At 36.2% G+C, this 14792-nt stretch overlaps 1 protein-coding gene across 1 annotated transcript in view; it reads left to right on the top strand.

Moving 5' to 3' along the window:
- The window catches only part of tln1 (talin 1), a 122633-nt gene that overhangs the window by 88086 nt on the left and 19755 nt on the right, over window positions 1–14792 (top strand). Inside the window, exons 47-51 of the mRNA XM_059357594.1 lie at window positions 224–349; window positions 1866–1982; window positions 3156–3341; window positions 5863–5970; window positions 13281–13386. Coding sequence (XP_059213577.1) covers window positions 224–349; window positions 1866–1982; window positions 3156–3341; window positions 5863–5970; window positions 13281–13386 — 643 coding nt within the window. The remainder of the gene's footprint in view (window positions 1–223; window positions 350–1865; window positions 1983–3155; window positions 3342–5862; window positions 5971–13280; window positions 13387–14792) is intronic.

Raw genomic sequence — 14792 nt, 5'->3', positions numbered from 1 at the left:
TCTCCTTTTGAGTCCCCGTTTTATACTTTTTCAAGAAAAAAATCAAACACCATTAATGTTGATCTTACAGAGCTACATAGGAAACTGGTCTTTCTGTCTCATCACAGTCAGCACATTTCCAGTCCCTGAACAGGGACATAGCTGCTTCTTTATGTGTCTATCGGTACAATCACTTCCTCACGCATCAAATTCATCTGTAAAGTCTTGGTTCTGCACTCTACAGGTGGTCCTGATCAATGCAGTGAAAGATGTGGCAAAAGCTCTGGGCAACCTCATCAGCACCACCAAGGCAGCTGCAGGCAGACCTCATGATGACCCCAGCATGCTGCAGCTGAAGAACTCTGCTAAGGTAAGATGCTAAACCCAAAGTCACATGAGACGCTCCTCTACAGCAACACTCTGCTTCACTTGGCAGTATGAATGAAAACAATTTGGCTAATCACTCGTGCGCATGATAATGATGAGGAGATGATGGGAATGCTTTTGGAAAGCCATAAAAGGTTTGGTATGTGCTGGGAGGGGTTTCACATGCTGTTTGACCATCGACGGCTTCATTTTTTAATAAATGGTTAATGGACTGCACTTATATAGCACTTTTATCCAAAGCGCTTTACACTACAGACTGCGCTCGTTAACCCATTCATGCACACATTCACACTGGTGCCACCTGCCACTATTGGGAATTCATTCACACACAGATGAACGCAGCATCAGGAGCCATTTGGGGTTCAGTATCTATATCAAGGATACTTGGAAATGGAGGCTGCCATGGTTGGGGATCGAACCACCAACCTTCCGATAAGGTGGCGACCACACTACCAACTGAGCCACAGCCGCCCGAACTTGGCTTAACTGCAAAGATACACTAAGTTGAGATTTAAACCTCCACAACCCGCTGTTGTGACTTGTGCATAAATACACTGCATCTCTCTGATACAGAGTCAGACCAGCTGATCAGTCAGGACCCAATATTAATTAACCCATTGAAGCCTGGAATGCGGATACGTTGTTTTGTAGTATTTGTATAAGCTCTCAAATACTTTTTGAATTTCATTTCTATATGCTACAGAGTCTGAAAAATCTATGATTTAGTAGAAGCGTTGACACTTCTGTTGAATTTCCAGAAAAACTTCAGGTTTTAGGGGCTTATTTTAAAATCGCCCAGAGGTTTTACAGACGTTTTAGGCCTCAATGGGTTAATGTTTTGTGTTCTTCTACACATCGAAAAGATTTTTCCGAAATGACACGCAGGAGAGCTGAGCAGAGTGTTCTGCGACTTAATCACAAAATAGGAATTTGAGTTGACCTTATATTTGTTCTTATAAATTCCCTTTATTTACCACCAGCTCTCTGCAGACTGTAATAATTTCACTTTAACTGCATGTGACTATTAGTGCTGGTGTATGTGAATTGGACTTTTTTTGTCCAGTGAGACTCATTTGCATGAAAAGGGGCCCATTTTGCACCAAATGTATAAGGTATGCATATTACCTCATTTAAATATGTACTAGTAAAAGCACAGTTCAGGGTGCAATTCACCCTTTGCGGGTGCTTTGAGGATTACTTGGAAAAGATGGAGGGATATTGCGAGGGAGTCTGGAGTGTGCTGAGGGAGATACTGGGACATGAGATACCAAAGACTTGTCTGGTATTATATCTGGGGAACATTCCACAAGAGGAGGTACAAGGAGGAGATAAATACCTGGTGAAAGTATTATTGGTGGCTAGCAGGAAGGCAATTATGCTGTGTATATTGTGAAAAGCAGAATAAGGATCTCATTGTGGCACTTATTACTTTAAGATGTGTAATGAGCACTTTCTGTTTGTCTACTCTATGGCCATATGATCTGACTCGGCTGCTGTAGGTGATGGTGACCAATGTCACATCCCTCCTGAAGACGGTGAAGGCAGTGGAGGATGAAGCCACAAAGGGGACCAGAGCTTTGGAGGCCACGATTGAACACATCAAACAGGAGCTGACTGTGAGTAATAACAGTTTTTAAAGGGACCTGTTGTTAATATCATGGTGAATATTTTTTTTGTTTATTTTTTTATTAACGAATAAACAAAGAAAAGAACAGTGGATTACTTATTAAGAGCCACAATATGAAAACAAAACACTAAAACACAATTCTAGACAACAAAGACTCAGAAACATATTTACAAATTAGACATAATGTACACACAAATAACATACAAAGAATAATATAAAGGATAACCACAACAACAAAAATGAAAACAACGATACACCAGTACAAAGCCACACGGCGAAAACAGACAGACAAACAAACGGCCAAAAAAATAAAAAATAAAAACAACAGCATGAATTTAGCCCAAACAGAAATATAGAGAGACTGGTAATATACACAGATTCCAGGATAAAAAAATAATCATATGAAACGTTAATTAAATTCAAAGTAACCCTTGGACCACAGCAATAGCTTTAGACCAATTGATTATGGTTTCAGGTCTAGCATTATTAATCCTGGCTGTTGACATCTCAAGAAGACAGACATCAAAAAACAATAAAAGCCAGGTTCTCTTGAAATTCGTGACAGGTTCAAACCAGTTCTTTATAATGGTTTTCTTGGCAGCCGTAGAAGCTGCTAATATTATTCTTTTCTGCTGAAATGAAACTAAAATGTTGGGATTAGATCCAATAAGATATAGAATAGGACATTAGGGAAAAACTTTATCTATAATAGTGTTAGTAATATAATTCATATATTTCCAAAGAGGTTTGACAACTGAACAGGACCAAAACATATGTAGAAAGTCTCCCTTCAAAGCCTCAGTGCATTTAGTGCAACATTCACTGTCAGTTAGTTTCATTTTAAATCTGCGCTCTGGAGTGAAATAAAATCTATGTGCAAATTTATAATGAATGATCTGGTGGGCAAAATTTTTAGATGAAGAGGAAATCGTGTTCCAAATGATAGACCACCTCCGCTCTATATTGTAGCATTTAGTGTCATTTTCATGGTGAATATTTTGAGTGTATGTGTCCAACCAGAGAAAGATGCTGTAGCCTAGTACCAACTGAAACCAGACCTCTTCCAGCAAGAAGGATTGATTAAGCTGATCGTGAAGCATAACATGGACTTTATTGTTGTATGAAGGAACTAATATTGTTTTTTACCGGTCTTACCACACAGGTGTTCAGCAGCTCTGACCCACCACCAAAGACAACCACACCAGAGGAGTTTATTCGCATGACGAAAGGAATCACCCAGGCAACAGCAAAGGCAGTGGCTGCTGGGAATTCTTGTCGTCAGGAGGACATCATTGCCACTGCCAACCTCAGCAGAAGGGCCATCGCTGATATGCTGCACTCCTGCAAGGTACACAGCACTCTGATCAGCTGTTGGTCTCCACAGCTCACAGCTGTCAAGCCTCAAGGACACTTTTCATTTAAACGTAACTCACATCCTGATATCTTCAGTGCTTGAGAACAAATATTATTATTTTTTTTAGAATATTTTATTTTTCAGTTTTCAATTCAACAAGATATACAGATATACATGAAAACAGAAACACACAACTCCAAACCCCTTCCCCATCCCACCCACAAACTGAAAAGCGAGAGGAGGGAAAAAAAATAAAAATAAAATAATAATAATAATAATAATAAGAAATAAATAGATAAATAAAATTAAATAATGAAAATATTAATGATATAAAATTAATTAAAATAAAAAAATACAAATAATAATAAAAAATAAAAAAACGGTTCAAGAGGCAAGGAAGACAAGAGTAAGCACTGACAACAAAGAGAATGCAAAAACTACAACCCGTCCACCATAGAAGCTGGCAATGTGTCCATATATGCTAAATAGGGCTGCCACATCTCTTTAAAGTATTATAATCATTCCTGAGTATATATGTAATTTTTTCAAGTGGAACACAGCTATTCATTTCTGAAAGCCATCTTCCTATAGAAAGTTGGGAGTCAGATTTCCACGTGATGGCGATGCACTTCCTGGCAAAGCACAAGGCCAGTGAGAGAAACAAGAACAAATATTATTTAGAAAATGACACAAGAAACACAAAACACATGATTATGATTTTGATTTTTTTCATTTTGTCTTAGCTTTCAGTTTCAATTACCAAATTTAACAGTGTGATTGGTGATCCCCCACTGCCCCTCCCACTACCTCAGATTCACAAATAGTGGTTTGAAGAAAAGAGAAGAAACGAAATGATGTGTTTTTGTAGGCAAACCCGAAGTTAGCAGCACCATGAGAACAAGGTTATTATAGTTAACGAAAACTAACGAAATAACGAAAACTAGAATTGAAAAAACATTTTCCATAACTGAAATAAAAATAAAAACAAGAGTTTTTTAAAAAACGATAACTAACTGAAACTGTATTTTGTGGTTAAAAAACTCACTAAAACTAACTAAAATTATAGTGAAAATGTCCTTAGTTTTTGTCTTTGTCAACTTTTTTCATACGTAAACCTTTTTGGTTGATATGAAATTTATTTCATCTATCTGGTTTTATGACTTGGTAAACTTATTGGGGCTGACATGGATCAGACAAAGGAAATAAAGGAAACATTTATTGTGACTTTTTTGAAACTGGCACCCAACAAATACCCCATTACAAAAAAACTAAAACTAACACTAAAACGAATAAAAAGTAAACTAAAACTAAGCATTTTTTTTGCAAACTCACTCTTAAAACTTATTAAAATTAACTGAATTTGAAAATAAAAAATAACAAAGAAATTCAAACTAAAACTAATGAAAAATCTAAAACTATTATAACCTTGGTTGAAAATCGATCATATTGGATCATCACAGAAAATAAGCTCCGTGGCAAACATTTCTAATTCTAATGCTAATGCATTTTGTTGAGCAGGAAAATATCCACAAATGAACACCACTTTTATGATGTTGGAAGCGTTCATGCAGCCGTCAGAAGTAAAAAACCAACATAATCCTAAAGCGAACTACTCCATTTTCACATGACTTCAACATCACGTTATCCCTTTTTTTCTTTTTCTTTTCCCTTTGTTTCAAAGTGACCTTTGAATAGTGTTTGCAAATTGCTGTCAGGTTGGTAAGACTACTTCCCAACTTTTAAATATTCATACTTGTCCAACTGAAAAACACAGTATCGTAATATAAGAGTTCTCACAGAAGACAGAATTACGTATTGTATATTATATCAAATCAAATCAAATCGACTGTATTTATAGAGCCCTTTAAAACAGCCACAGCTGATACAAAGTGCTGTAAATGACAGGACAGACCAACAATTAAAGCCAAGAACAGATAAAAACAACTAAAACAGAGTGAGTCTCATGCTGGGTAAAAAACAGTAAAAAAAAAAGGGTTTTAAAACCACAAAGAACAAATAAAAACAACTGAAACTAAGCAAAGGTTCATGTTGAGTTAAAAGCCAGTGAATGAAAAAGGGTTTTAAAATGTATTTATTTCCTCCCCTTTTTAAATTTTTTTTAAATTTAATTTACTTATTAATATGATTTAATTTAATTTATTTATTTTTTATTTATTTATTAATTAATACATTTATTGTATTTTATTTTTTATTAACTCAAGTATTTGTTTTCCTCCGAGATTACTGTTGGTTATGAGAGGGAGGGATGGGGTTTTATGACTGTATGTTCGTTGTTGTGTTCATTGTGTATTTCTTTTTGCAAAAAAACTCAATAAATAAAGTTTTGAAAAAAAAAAAAGGGTTTTAAGATTACTTTTAAAAATGGACAGTGAGGTTATATATAATGATATATCTTTTATCAGCATTGCATTTAAAAAAAAAAAAAAAAATAGCTTACTGCCTATGCTGTCGGTGCTTGGTTCAGTTGTTGATTTCTGTTTGTTGTCTCTCTTAGGAAGCTGCATACCACCCAGAGGTCAGCAAGGAGGTCCAGATGAGAGCTCTGCGCTACGGCAAAGAATGTGCTTCTGGATATCTGGGACTGCTGGAGCATGTGCTGGTGGTAAGACATCTTTACACACATCATTGAATACAGTGTAGTGGCTGTTTGTAAGAAAGTTCTTTCAATTTTAAAACTTGCACAAAAGGCTTCTGATGCACCAGTTCGATTAGGATGTACTCAGGCAAAAAGAAGTCCAATGTCCAGGCACACTGCAAAAAAAGAAAAGTTGGGTGAACTCAAAATTTCAAGGCAACAAATTCGATAAAATTTTAAGTTGGACAATTAAACTAAATATTTTAAGTTTTGTTTTTGAGTTTGCTCAACTCTGAATTCAGATTTTTTAACTTATAATTTTACATTGTAATAACATTTAATCCTTACTTCTGCAATGTGCTGAATTGGCACGATTGTAACGCCGCGATGACAAGTCAGCTAATGTTGCAACCACAATTTTGAGTTAGCATTGATAATGGCTACTCTAGTAGTTGTAACAAGCAGCGCCGCTAGCATCAGTTAGCCGCTAGCATCAGTTAGCCGCTAGCTTTCGCTAATGACCGAATTTCACAACAAAGAAATAAGAGTTAGCCGAACTATTGTCCTTTGTTGTGAACCCCAACTTAAAGATATAACAACAACTCACAAACTTGTTTTTGAGCATACAACTGGCTTCCTTTGTTGTGCTAACTTACATTATTGCCCTAAATGTCAATAATTTATATTTCCAAGTTTTACCAACTTAAATCACTGTTTTAGGGAAATAATACACGTTGGCTTTTTTTTGCAGTGCAGGATTTGTGGGCTGGTTAATTTCATTTTCAGTTCAAAGCAAACAAAAACTTCACGCTGCCTTTATTTGCTTTGGTAAAATACTGTGTCCCTTCTGGTGCATTACCTGCAACTACCACCTGCTACCTTTATCAATGGCCAATACTTGTTTCGTTTAGTGCGTAGCAAGGTTATTATAGATAACGAAAACTAACTAAATAAAACTAAAAAACTAGAATTGAAAAAACATTTTCGGTAACTCAAATAAAATAAAAACACGTGTTTTTAAAACGGTAATTAACTGAAACTGTATTTTGTGGTTACAAAACTCACTAAAACTAACAAAAATTATAGTGAAAATGTCCTTCGTTTTCATCTTTGTCAACTTTTTTCATACATAATCCTTTTGGGTTGATATGAAATCTATTTAATCTATATCTGGTTTTGTGACTTAATAAACTTTGCTATATATATGTATAGGCTATATATAAAATAAGAAAAAGAGAGTATTTGTGTGTGTAAAAAACAACAACAAATAAACAAACAAAAAAACACAAAAACAAATATTAATATATAACCAACATAAATTAAATTAAATTAAAATAAAAGGTTTACAGTCTTGCTTGGTAGTTAGATCTAGGAGATAAGGAGTTAGGAGATCAGGTCTTGATTCCAAAAATAGGATAAATGAATTCAATATATCATGAAAAATATGGCTTTTTTGTTTCGATTTATATATGTGAGTCTTTCAATCGCTAGGCAGGAAGAAAGTTCATTAATCCACATGTTCAAAGAAGGACAATTAGTACTTTTCCCATGTCTGGCAACAAGACGTTTCACATGTATTAAGTGAAACATCTAACTTGCTAACTCTTCTCTATATGTCTGATATCAGCTGTCATGTCTTTGATGGCCTCTTTTCCTTTCTTTTCCCATTGCTCTTTTAATGTTCCTTTAAATTTGTGGCTCACTGATGTTGGTGCAAGCCGGTGAGTACACTCCATGAATGACCTGCACAAGTGTGGCCTGCATTGGTTGAATGCTCCAATGAATACTTTCTACCACAACAAGGCTCCAGAGTAGCGTCAGCAGCACGTTAACAGATGTCACAGCATCTCTGTTTATAGACAGGGCGGATAACCAGCTTTGTTTTAATGAGCTATCTGGTGTCAGAGTCAAGACGTTGGAGGAAAGTGACTTAGCGAGAAGCGTTTAAACCTTTTCTGAGACACTCACTCACCAGTCATCGGATATTTGCTAGACGAACAGTCACAGTGTCAGCTCATTCTTTCTCCATTCTGAGAGGAAGGATCAGAATGCATGTATGTGGTGGTCTGCACTGCTGTTTTGGCATTTGGTCTATCCCACTCATCATGCCAGGCTCTGAGCATATCAGCCTGCTGGTCAAATTGTAAATGCTGTTTATTTAGATATAATGACAGACTTTCTGTTGACCAAGTCGTTCCAGAATTCCTGCAATATTATATCACAGTGGGTGGAACTTTTTACTGTCTGGGACTTTTGACCAATGTTATTATAGTTACGAAAATGAACTAAATAATGAAAACTAGAATTGATATTATTGATTATTAACTGAAATAACAATAAAAACAAGAGTTTTTTTTTAAAAATGACTAACTGACTGAACTAACTGAAACTGTATTGTGTGGTCACAAAACTAACAAAAATGATAGTGAAAATGTCCCTCGTTTTCGTCTTTTCCTTTTCAAGCTTTTTCATACGTAAACCTTTTTAGTTGATATGAAATCTATTTCATCTATCTGGTTTTATGACTTAATAAACTTATTGGGGCTGAGATGGATCAGACAAAGGAAATAAAGAAAACATTTATTGTGACCTTATTGAATCTGGCACTCAACAAATACCCCATTACAAAAAAAATAAAATTAAAAAAACTAAACTAAAACTAAGCATTTTACGAAAATATAAAAACAAATTAAAACTAACTGAATTTGAAAACAAAAATTGACAACAAAATTAAAACTAAAACTAATGAAAAATCCAAAACTATTATAACCTTGCTTTTGACGGCCTCACACATTTTTTGTTGCCATGGGAAAGATAAGAGAAAACTGATGGGCCCATTGGATCCAGCAGCCTTGCGTGGGTTCACCTTAGCAAGGGCTCTGGTGATGTCCACTGTGGGCAGAGTACTTAGAGTGCAGTCTTTCTGGTGGACGTGTCGTTCATGGCTTTGATCCTTGCACAGAAGTCATGAAGGTAAGGAGGTGTGGCTGTCACATGTGTGCCCTGTAGTCAGTAGTTACTTTCAGACTGCCGTTTCAAGCAGCAATATTTACACCTCTCTAACATTTCACCTGCAATCTGAAAGTCCCAGAGACGTAATAGGGCGTACCAAGTGATCCCGGCTCTGTACTGCCTTCGGAGGTCAGGATCAATGTGAATGGACGTCAATAATAAGCCATTGTAGAATCAGTTTAAATGTCCTAATTGTGGGGCGGCATAGCTTAATATATCATACCAATTGTCCATTTTGTGATAAAAGCACCAAATTTGGCAGATGTGTTGATGAATATATTGGGAATAAAACTGGATATTGGGCCATCACAAACTCAGACCCTGGTTGCCGTGGCAGCCATATTTTAAAATAGGCTCATTTTGCACCGTATTACGTCAACTTCTCGATATGATATCCTGGCATGCTTTTTACCATTGGATTCCATAGATCTTTTTTCAAAAGATAGTTTCATAAGATAGATATGATGTGGAAAAAAATAAAGAAAATAAAAATGAAGCCCGCTACAGCCCCATGAGCCCGGCGGCTGGCTGATGAGCCAAATGTTGTAACAGCTGGCTGCCATTTTGGAAAATTGCTGTCCATGGTCATCATAATTGCAAATATGCGATGGCCCAATATCCAGACTTTTTCCAAATATATTTAGCTATATATGTACCAAAATTGGTGCTTTTATCACAAAATGAACAATAGGTTAGCTATGCCGCCCCACTATAAGGCAAAATGCCAGCAGAGCTTGAAAGAACGGCACTTTCACTGGACTTTTGCAGAAACAACAGCTGAGGGCTGCAGTTGGTCTGCAAACAGAAATGATTATCATAGAGATGTGGTTCACACTGGTAGAGCGCGTACCATTAAGGCCGTGTGCTTGCTGCAGCGGGCCCGGGTTCGAATCCAGCCTGAGGTCCCTTTGCTGCATGTCTTCCCCTCTGTCTCCCCCTTTCTATCTGTCACTATCTAATAAAGCAGTAAAATGCCCCAAAAAATAATCTTTAAAAAAAAAAAGAGATGTGGTGGGTACAGTATTCACCTAGGTCTTTGATGTAGGTGTAGACCAGTTCCAGTCCAGCCTTTTAACTTCACTAATGACCCTTCAGAGAACAGATAATGTCTCATCAGTGGTCTTGCTGGGGAGATGTACACTGCCATGATAATAATGAATCTATATCTTGCTGCATGGACAGATAATTTCACATGACAAGATGTCTACTCTCTATGTTGAACTCTTAGAATAAGAAATTAACTCTTAAAACAAGATAAATAACAAGATAACATTTCTAAATCGAAAGGTTTTTTTTTTCTTTGTAAGAAAACAAATAATTTGGAGTGCACTCTGCTCAGGCCAGTTCATCGCTGCTTGCAGCTTTAATTTATCTTGTTTTAAGAGTTAATTTCTTATATTAAGCGTTCAACATGCTTATTTCTAGATTTTGAATTTTTTTTAATTATCTGTCCATGCAGCAAGATCATTTCCCTCAGATTTAGTGTATTTATCTTGTTTTTAGACACACCGTTTCTGCAGTGTACTGGCCTGCTGAGCATGTTGTTCAGTGACACAGTTTGATTTTTCTTGATGAATGAATAAAAACAGCACAGTGAGACTTCTTCCCTTGATGAATTTACCCTTTTTTGAACTGACATATGGAGTTTTTTGTGAAAAGCAAAACATGTCGGTAATATTGTTTGACAGGAGGAGGTCAGGTTATTGTGTTCTCGTGTGTGTGTGTGTGTGTGTGAGATTGTTACTCTGCAGTATGTGCATGTATTTGTGTTTGCCTGTGGCATTAGTTTGGCTCGCTGCATGCGTTCTTCTGCAGTTACGTCTTTGCCTCTATCTCGTCATGACAACCCATCTGAATAAACTTGAGCTGGGTAGAGGCTGAGCCCTGTTAATGCCTTGCACCTGTCATACACTGCTCCAACCTGAATACTGCATGTCCACCTAGGACAGTCTAAGGACACCAGCTGAGACACAAACTCCTCCAAATGAGTCTAAATCAAACTAGTTTGACATTATTTTCATTCAAATATGAAATAGGAAGTTACTGTCTCATTTTCTCCCTAATTATACTTTTCATGTAAGAATTTCTGCTGACAAAGTCCAATCAGTATAAAGCTTTGGTGACACTGGTGCCTCAAAAATAACGTAATCCTGCATAAAGTAGGTATATGGGACAGAAATATTACACTACAGGTACACTGTAAAAAGGTGTGTCTAAAACAAGATAAAAACACTAAATCTGAGGGAAATGATCTTGCTGCATGGACAGATAATTTCACTTGACAAGATTTATTAAATTAAGATTATTTAATCTAGAAATAAGCATGTTGAACACTTAAAATAAGAAATTAACTCTTAAAACAAGATAAATTAAAGCTGCAAGCAGCAATGAACTGGCCCGAGCAGAGTGACCTGACGATTATTTGTTTCTTACCAAGATAAAAAAAATTTAGATTCAAAAGTGTTAGATAATTTATCTTGTTTTAAGAGTTAATTTCTTATTTTAAGAGTTCATCATACTTATTTCTAGATTTAATAGTCTTAATTTAAGAAATCTTAAATTTAAGGAATCAAGTGAAATTATCTGTCCATGCAGCAAGATCATTTCCCTCAGATTTAGTGTTTTTATCTTGTTTTAGGCACACCTTTTTTGCAGTTTATAAAGTCTTCCACAAGTACAACATGAAGCCTCAGTTAATGAAGAGATGTTAGCAGGTGAGAAACAGCCTGCCTCTGCCTCTGCCTTTGTGAAACACTGATAAAATAGCAAAAAGCTATTCTACAATCAAATACACTGTGCAGTTGCAAATGAACCATCTTTATGAAAAAATGTTTTGAGGTATTCTTTGATGTTTGACCCATGTCCCATCGGCTCACATGAAGGGGCGGGGTTTATGACCGATGATACAACCGGCCACCAGGGGCCAGTGAGATGTTTTGGTTTCACTTTTGGGGGCCAGGCTAGGGCTGGGCGATATGGACCGCATGTCATATCCCGATATATCTAGGCTGAATATCAATATACGATATATATCCTGTTATTTTAATGGCAAAGTGAGAGCAAATGTTCAGTCAAAGTCAAAGAAAAATATGACATGTCACAAGTAGTTTTATTGAAACAGTTTATTTAAGTGAACATATATACTGTATAACAACAGGAGAACCTTTTTTAAATCAAAGCTCCATAAAGTGCACATTTAAATAAAAAAATATCAAATAAAAATAGCCTATGAAATAAAATAGGCCAATATTTTTCTGAAATAAGTATATTTATATGAGAAAAGAATAACGAACATTACAAAAGAACTAAATATGACAAACCCTAGTAAGGGCAGCATATCTTAAAAAGATTGAACTATATTGATATATGCGATATGGTCTAACTCCATATCACATTTAAAAATATATCAATATATCTTTTGTATCGATATATCGCCCAGCCCTAGGCCAGGCTATTTTTAAGGACATAAACATGCATACACATTGCTCTCGAAACATAAAAAAGCAATGTGTATGTACACAGTGTGTATGCACAAAACTGCTCCTGGACTAGATTATCAAAGTGCATGGGACTGGACTGGAGGGATGCACATATTTTTTTCTTTGCTCTAAAGCAGCTATTCTCAACCTTGGGGTCGCGAGATGATTTCTAGGGGTCGCCAAATCATTTTGGAAGTCAGCTCTGTCGCCACTGTGTTAAAGTGTTCATTTGTTAATGTGTGTTAGTCTTTTTGGTCATTTCATGTCTTTTTTTGGTCATTTTGTGTCTTTTTTTGGTCATTTTGTGTCTTTTTTGGTCATTTTACATCTTTTTTGATCATTTTGTGGTCAATTTGTGTCTTTTTTGGTCATTTTGTTTCCTTTTTTACGTCATTTTGTTTCTTTTCTGCATCATTTTGTTTACTTTTTTGGTCATTTGTGTCTTTTTTGGTCATTTTGTGTATTTTTTTGGTCATTTTGTGTCTTTTTTGGTCATTTTGTTTCCTTTTTTTGGTCATTTTGTGTCTTTTTAGTAATTTTGTTTGTTTTTTCGCATCTGAACTGTGCGTGTGAGATTCTGTTCAGTGAGCGTGGGTCGCGGACGACATGCATGTTAAATTGTGGGTCGCGACTCAAAAAGGTTGAGAACTACTGCTCTAAAGCATTTGAGTTAAAGGGTATGGAATATAGGATGTACTGGAATGTTAGGCACCTTAATTATCTTAGCATTAAGGAATTCCACACCGGCTGGGATTCAGTTCATTCAAGTAAAAATGTGAAGGATCAGTAATGCAGAAGGTCAATGTATAAATTGTTGAATTAAATGTTTTTTTCCTTCACCCACAGATCATCCAGAAGCCCTCTCATGATCAGAAGCAGCAGTTATCCACCTACTCCAAGCGGGTGGCAGGCTCTGTCACTGAGCTCATTCAGGCTGCCGAGGCCATGAAAGGTAACTCAACCTTTGACTTCTTCAACAACAGAATGACAGCGGAAGTAAACTCTAGGTGTTTTCATTTCAATTAAATGGTGTCCATGTTCTCATTGATCAGTCTAAATTAGAAGTGTGAATCACACGATGTGATTTTATCTCGATACTTGAGTCACAATACCATATTATTGTGATTTTAAGCATTTTGCGATACAGCGAGTACTGGGATACAATATATTGCGATTTAACTGTTTAACTGCATTTTGTGTCCACAAAATTAAATTCAATCAAGAATTTTGTTGTCCAACAAGAGAAAATTCTCAGTCTATTCATCTCACTTCAGTCTTTTTATTTCTCCACAATGAGAGTCAAACCCACAGACTGACCAACAAAGTATTCAGTCAAACTGAACTTAACTGATATCAAACATGGATGGACGACAACAACTGCAGCATTTTATCAAACTTCAAAAACAACAAGCTTCACTGCTCTCAATTTTTTTGAATGAAAGATAAAAAAAGAAGAACTTTGCAGCGTTATTTTGAATGCTTCCCGACACGCCTGTAGATTCCTTAGATCTTTAGTTTAATATGATACCAGTATCTCCAGTATATTCCTAATAGTGAGCCTGGAAAAAAAAAAGCAGTGAGAATTCTGCCGGCCGCCGGAACGCTAACTACCAATACTTAGTGACCGTGAATCGATATAATGTAGTTGAAGGTATAACATCAAACCCCTGAGCTGAACATTTACCACCAGTAGTCAATTAGTAAGATGATTAAACTATACAAATGTACAAATGTTAATGGCATTCAAGAAATTGTACTAATTTATAATAGCAAATAAAAAATAGATGACAGTAGATGGTTTTTAAGCCACTTGGCATACAACTTAATATTCTCACGCTGTCTCCCCAGTGAAAGAATCAAACAGGCATACAGTAATACACACTGCCTCTGAGACATGCCCAAGACTTGTCTTAAATAGCCCAGCATCAGGTCTTATTTAGAGCACTTCATGCAGATGAGCTTTGACAGTAATTTGAAGTAGGATTAGTACATACTCCACATAGAGTTCTACAGTTTCACACAGCTCTCTTCTGGGATTCCCCTTTCAAGATTCAAGTAGAAATTACGTTGAACGCAAGTGGATACTACGAATGCATCATCTGTCAAATGAAAGAAAAGCCATCCTCAGAGCTTTATATCAATGTCCCTCTGCTCTAGTTTAAGGTGCATTAGCTGCAACTGAATCCTGCTGCCTGCATGGCTGTAGGTCCATGACTTTATTCAACAGATGACTCAAATGGGACATCCTCAGTGGCTCTGAGAGGAGAAAGAGCTGTGATTGATGTGCAGGAATGGCTTTCACAGGATTTAATCTAATCCAAAATACAGCATCAAATTTAAATAGCAATCCCTTCAGGC

Source organism: Centropristis striata, chromosome 19, assembly GCF_030273125.1.
Source record: "Centropristis striata isolate RG_2023a ecotype Rhode Island chromosome 19, C.striata_1.0, whole genome shotgun sequence".
NCBI lineage: Eukaryota > Metazoa > Chordata > Actinopteri > Perciformes > Serranidae > Centropristis > Centropristis striata.
This window is presented reverse-complemented; position numbering and strand designations above follow the sequence as displayed.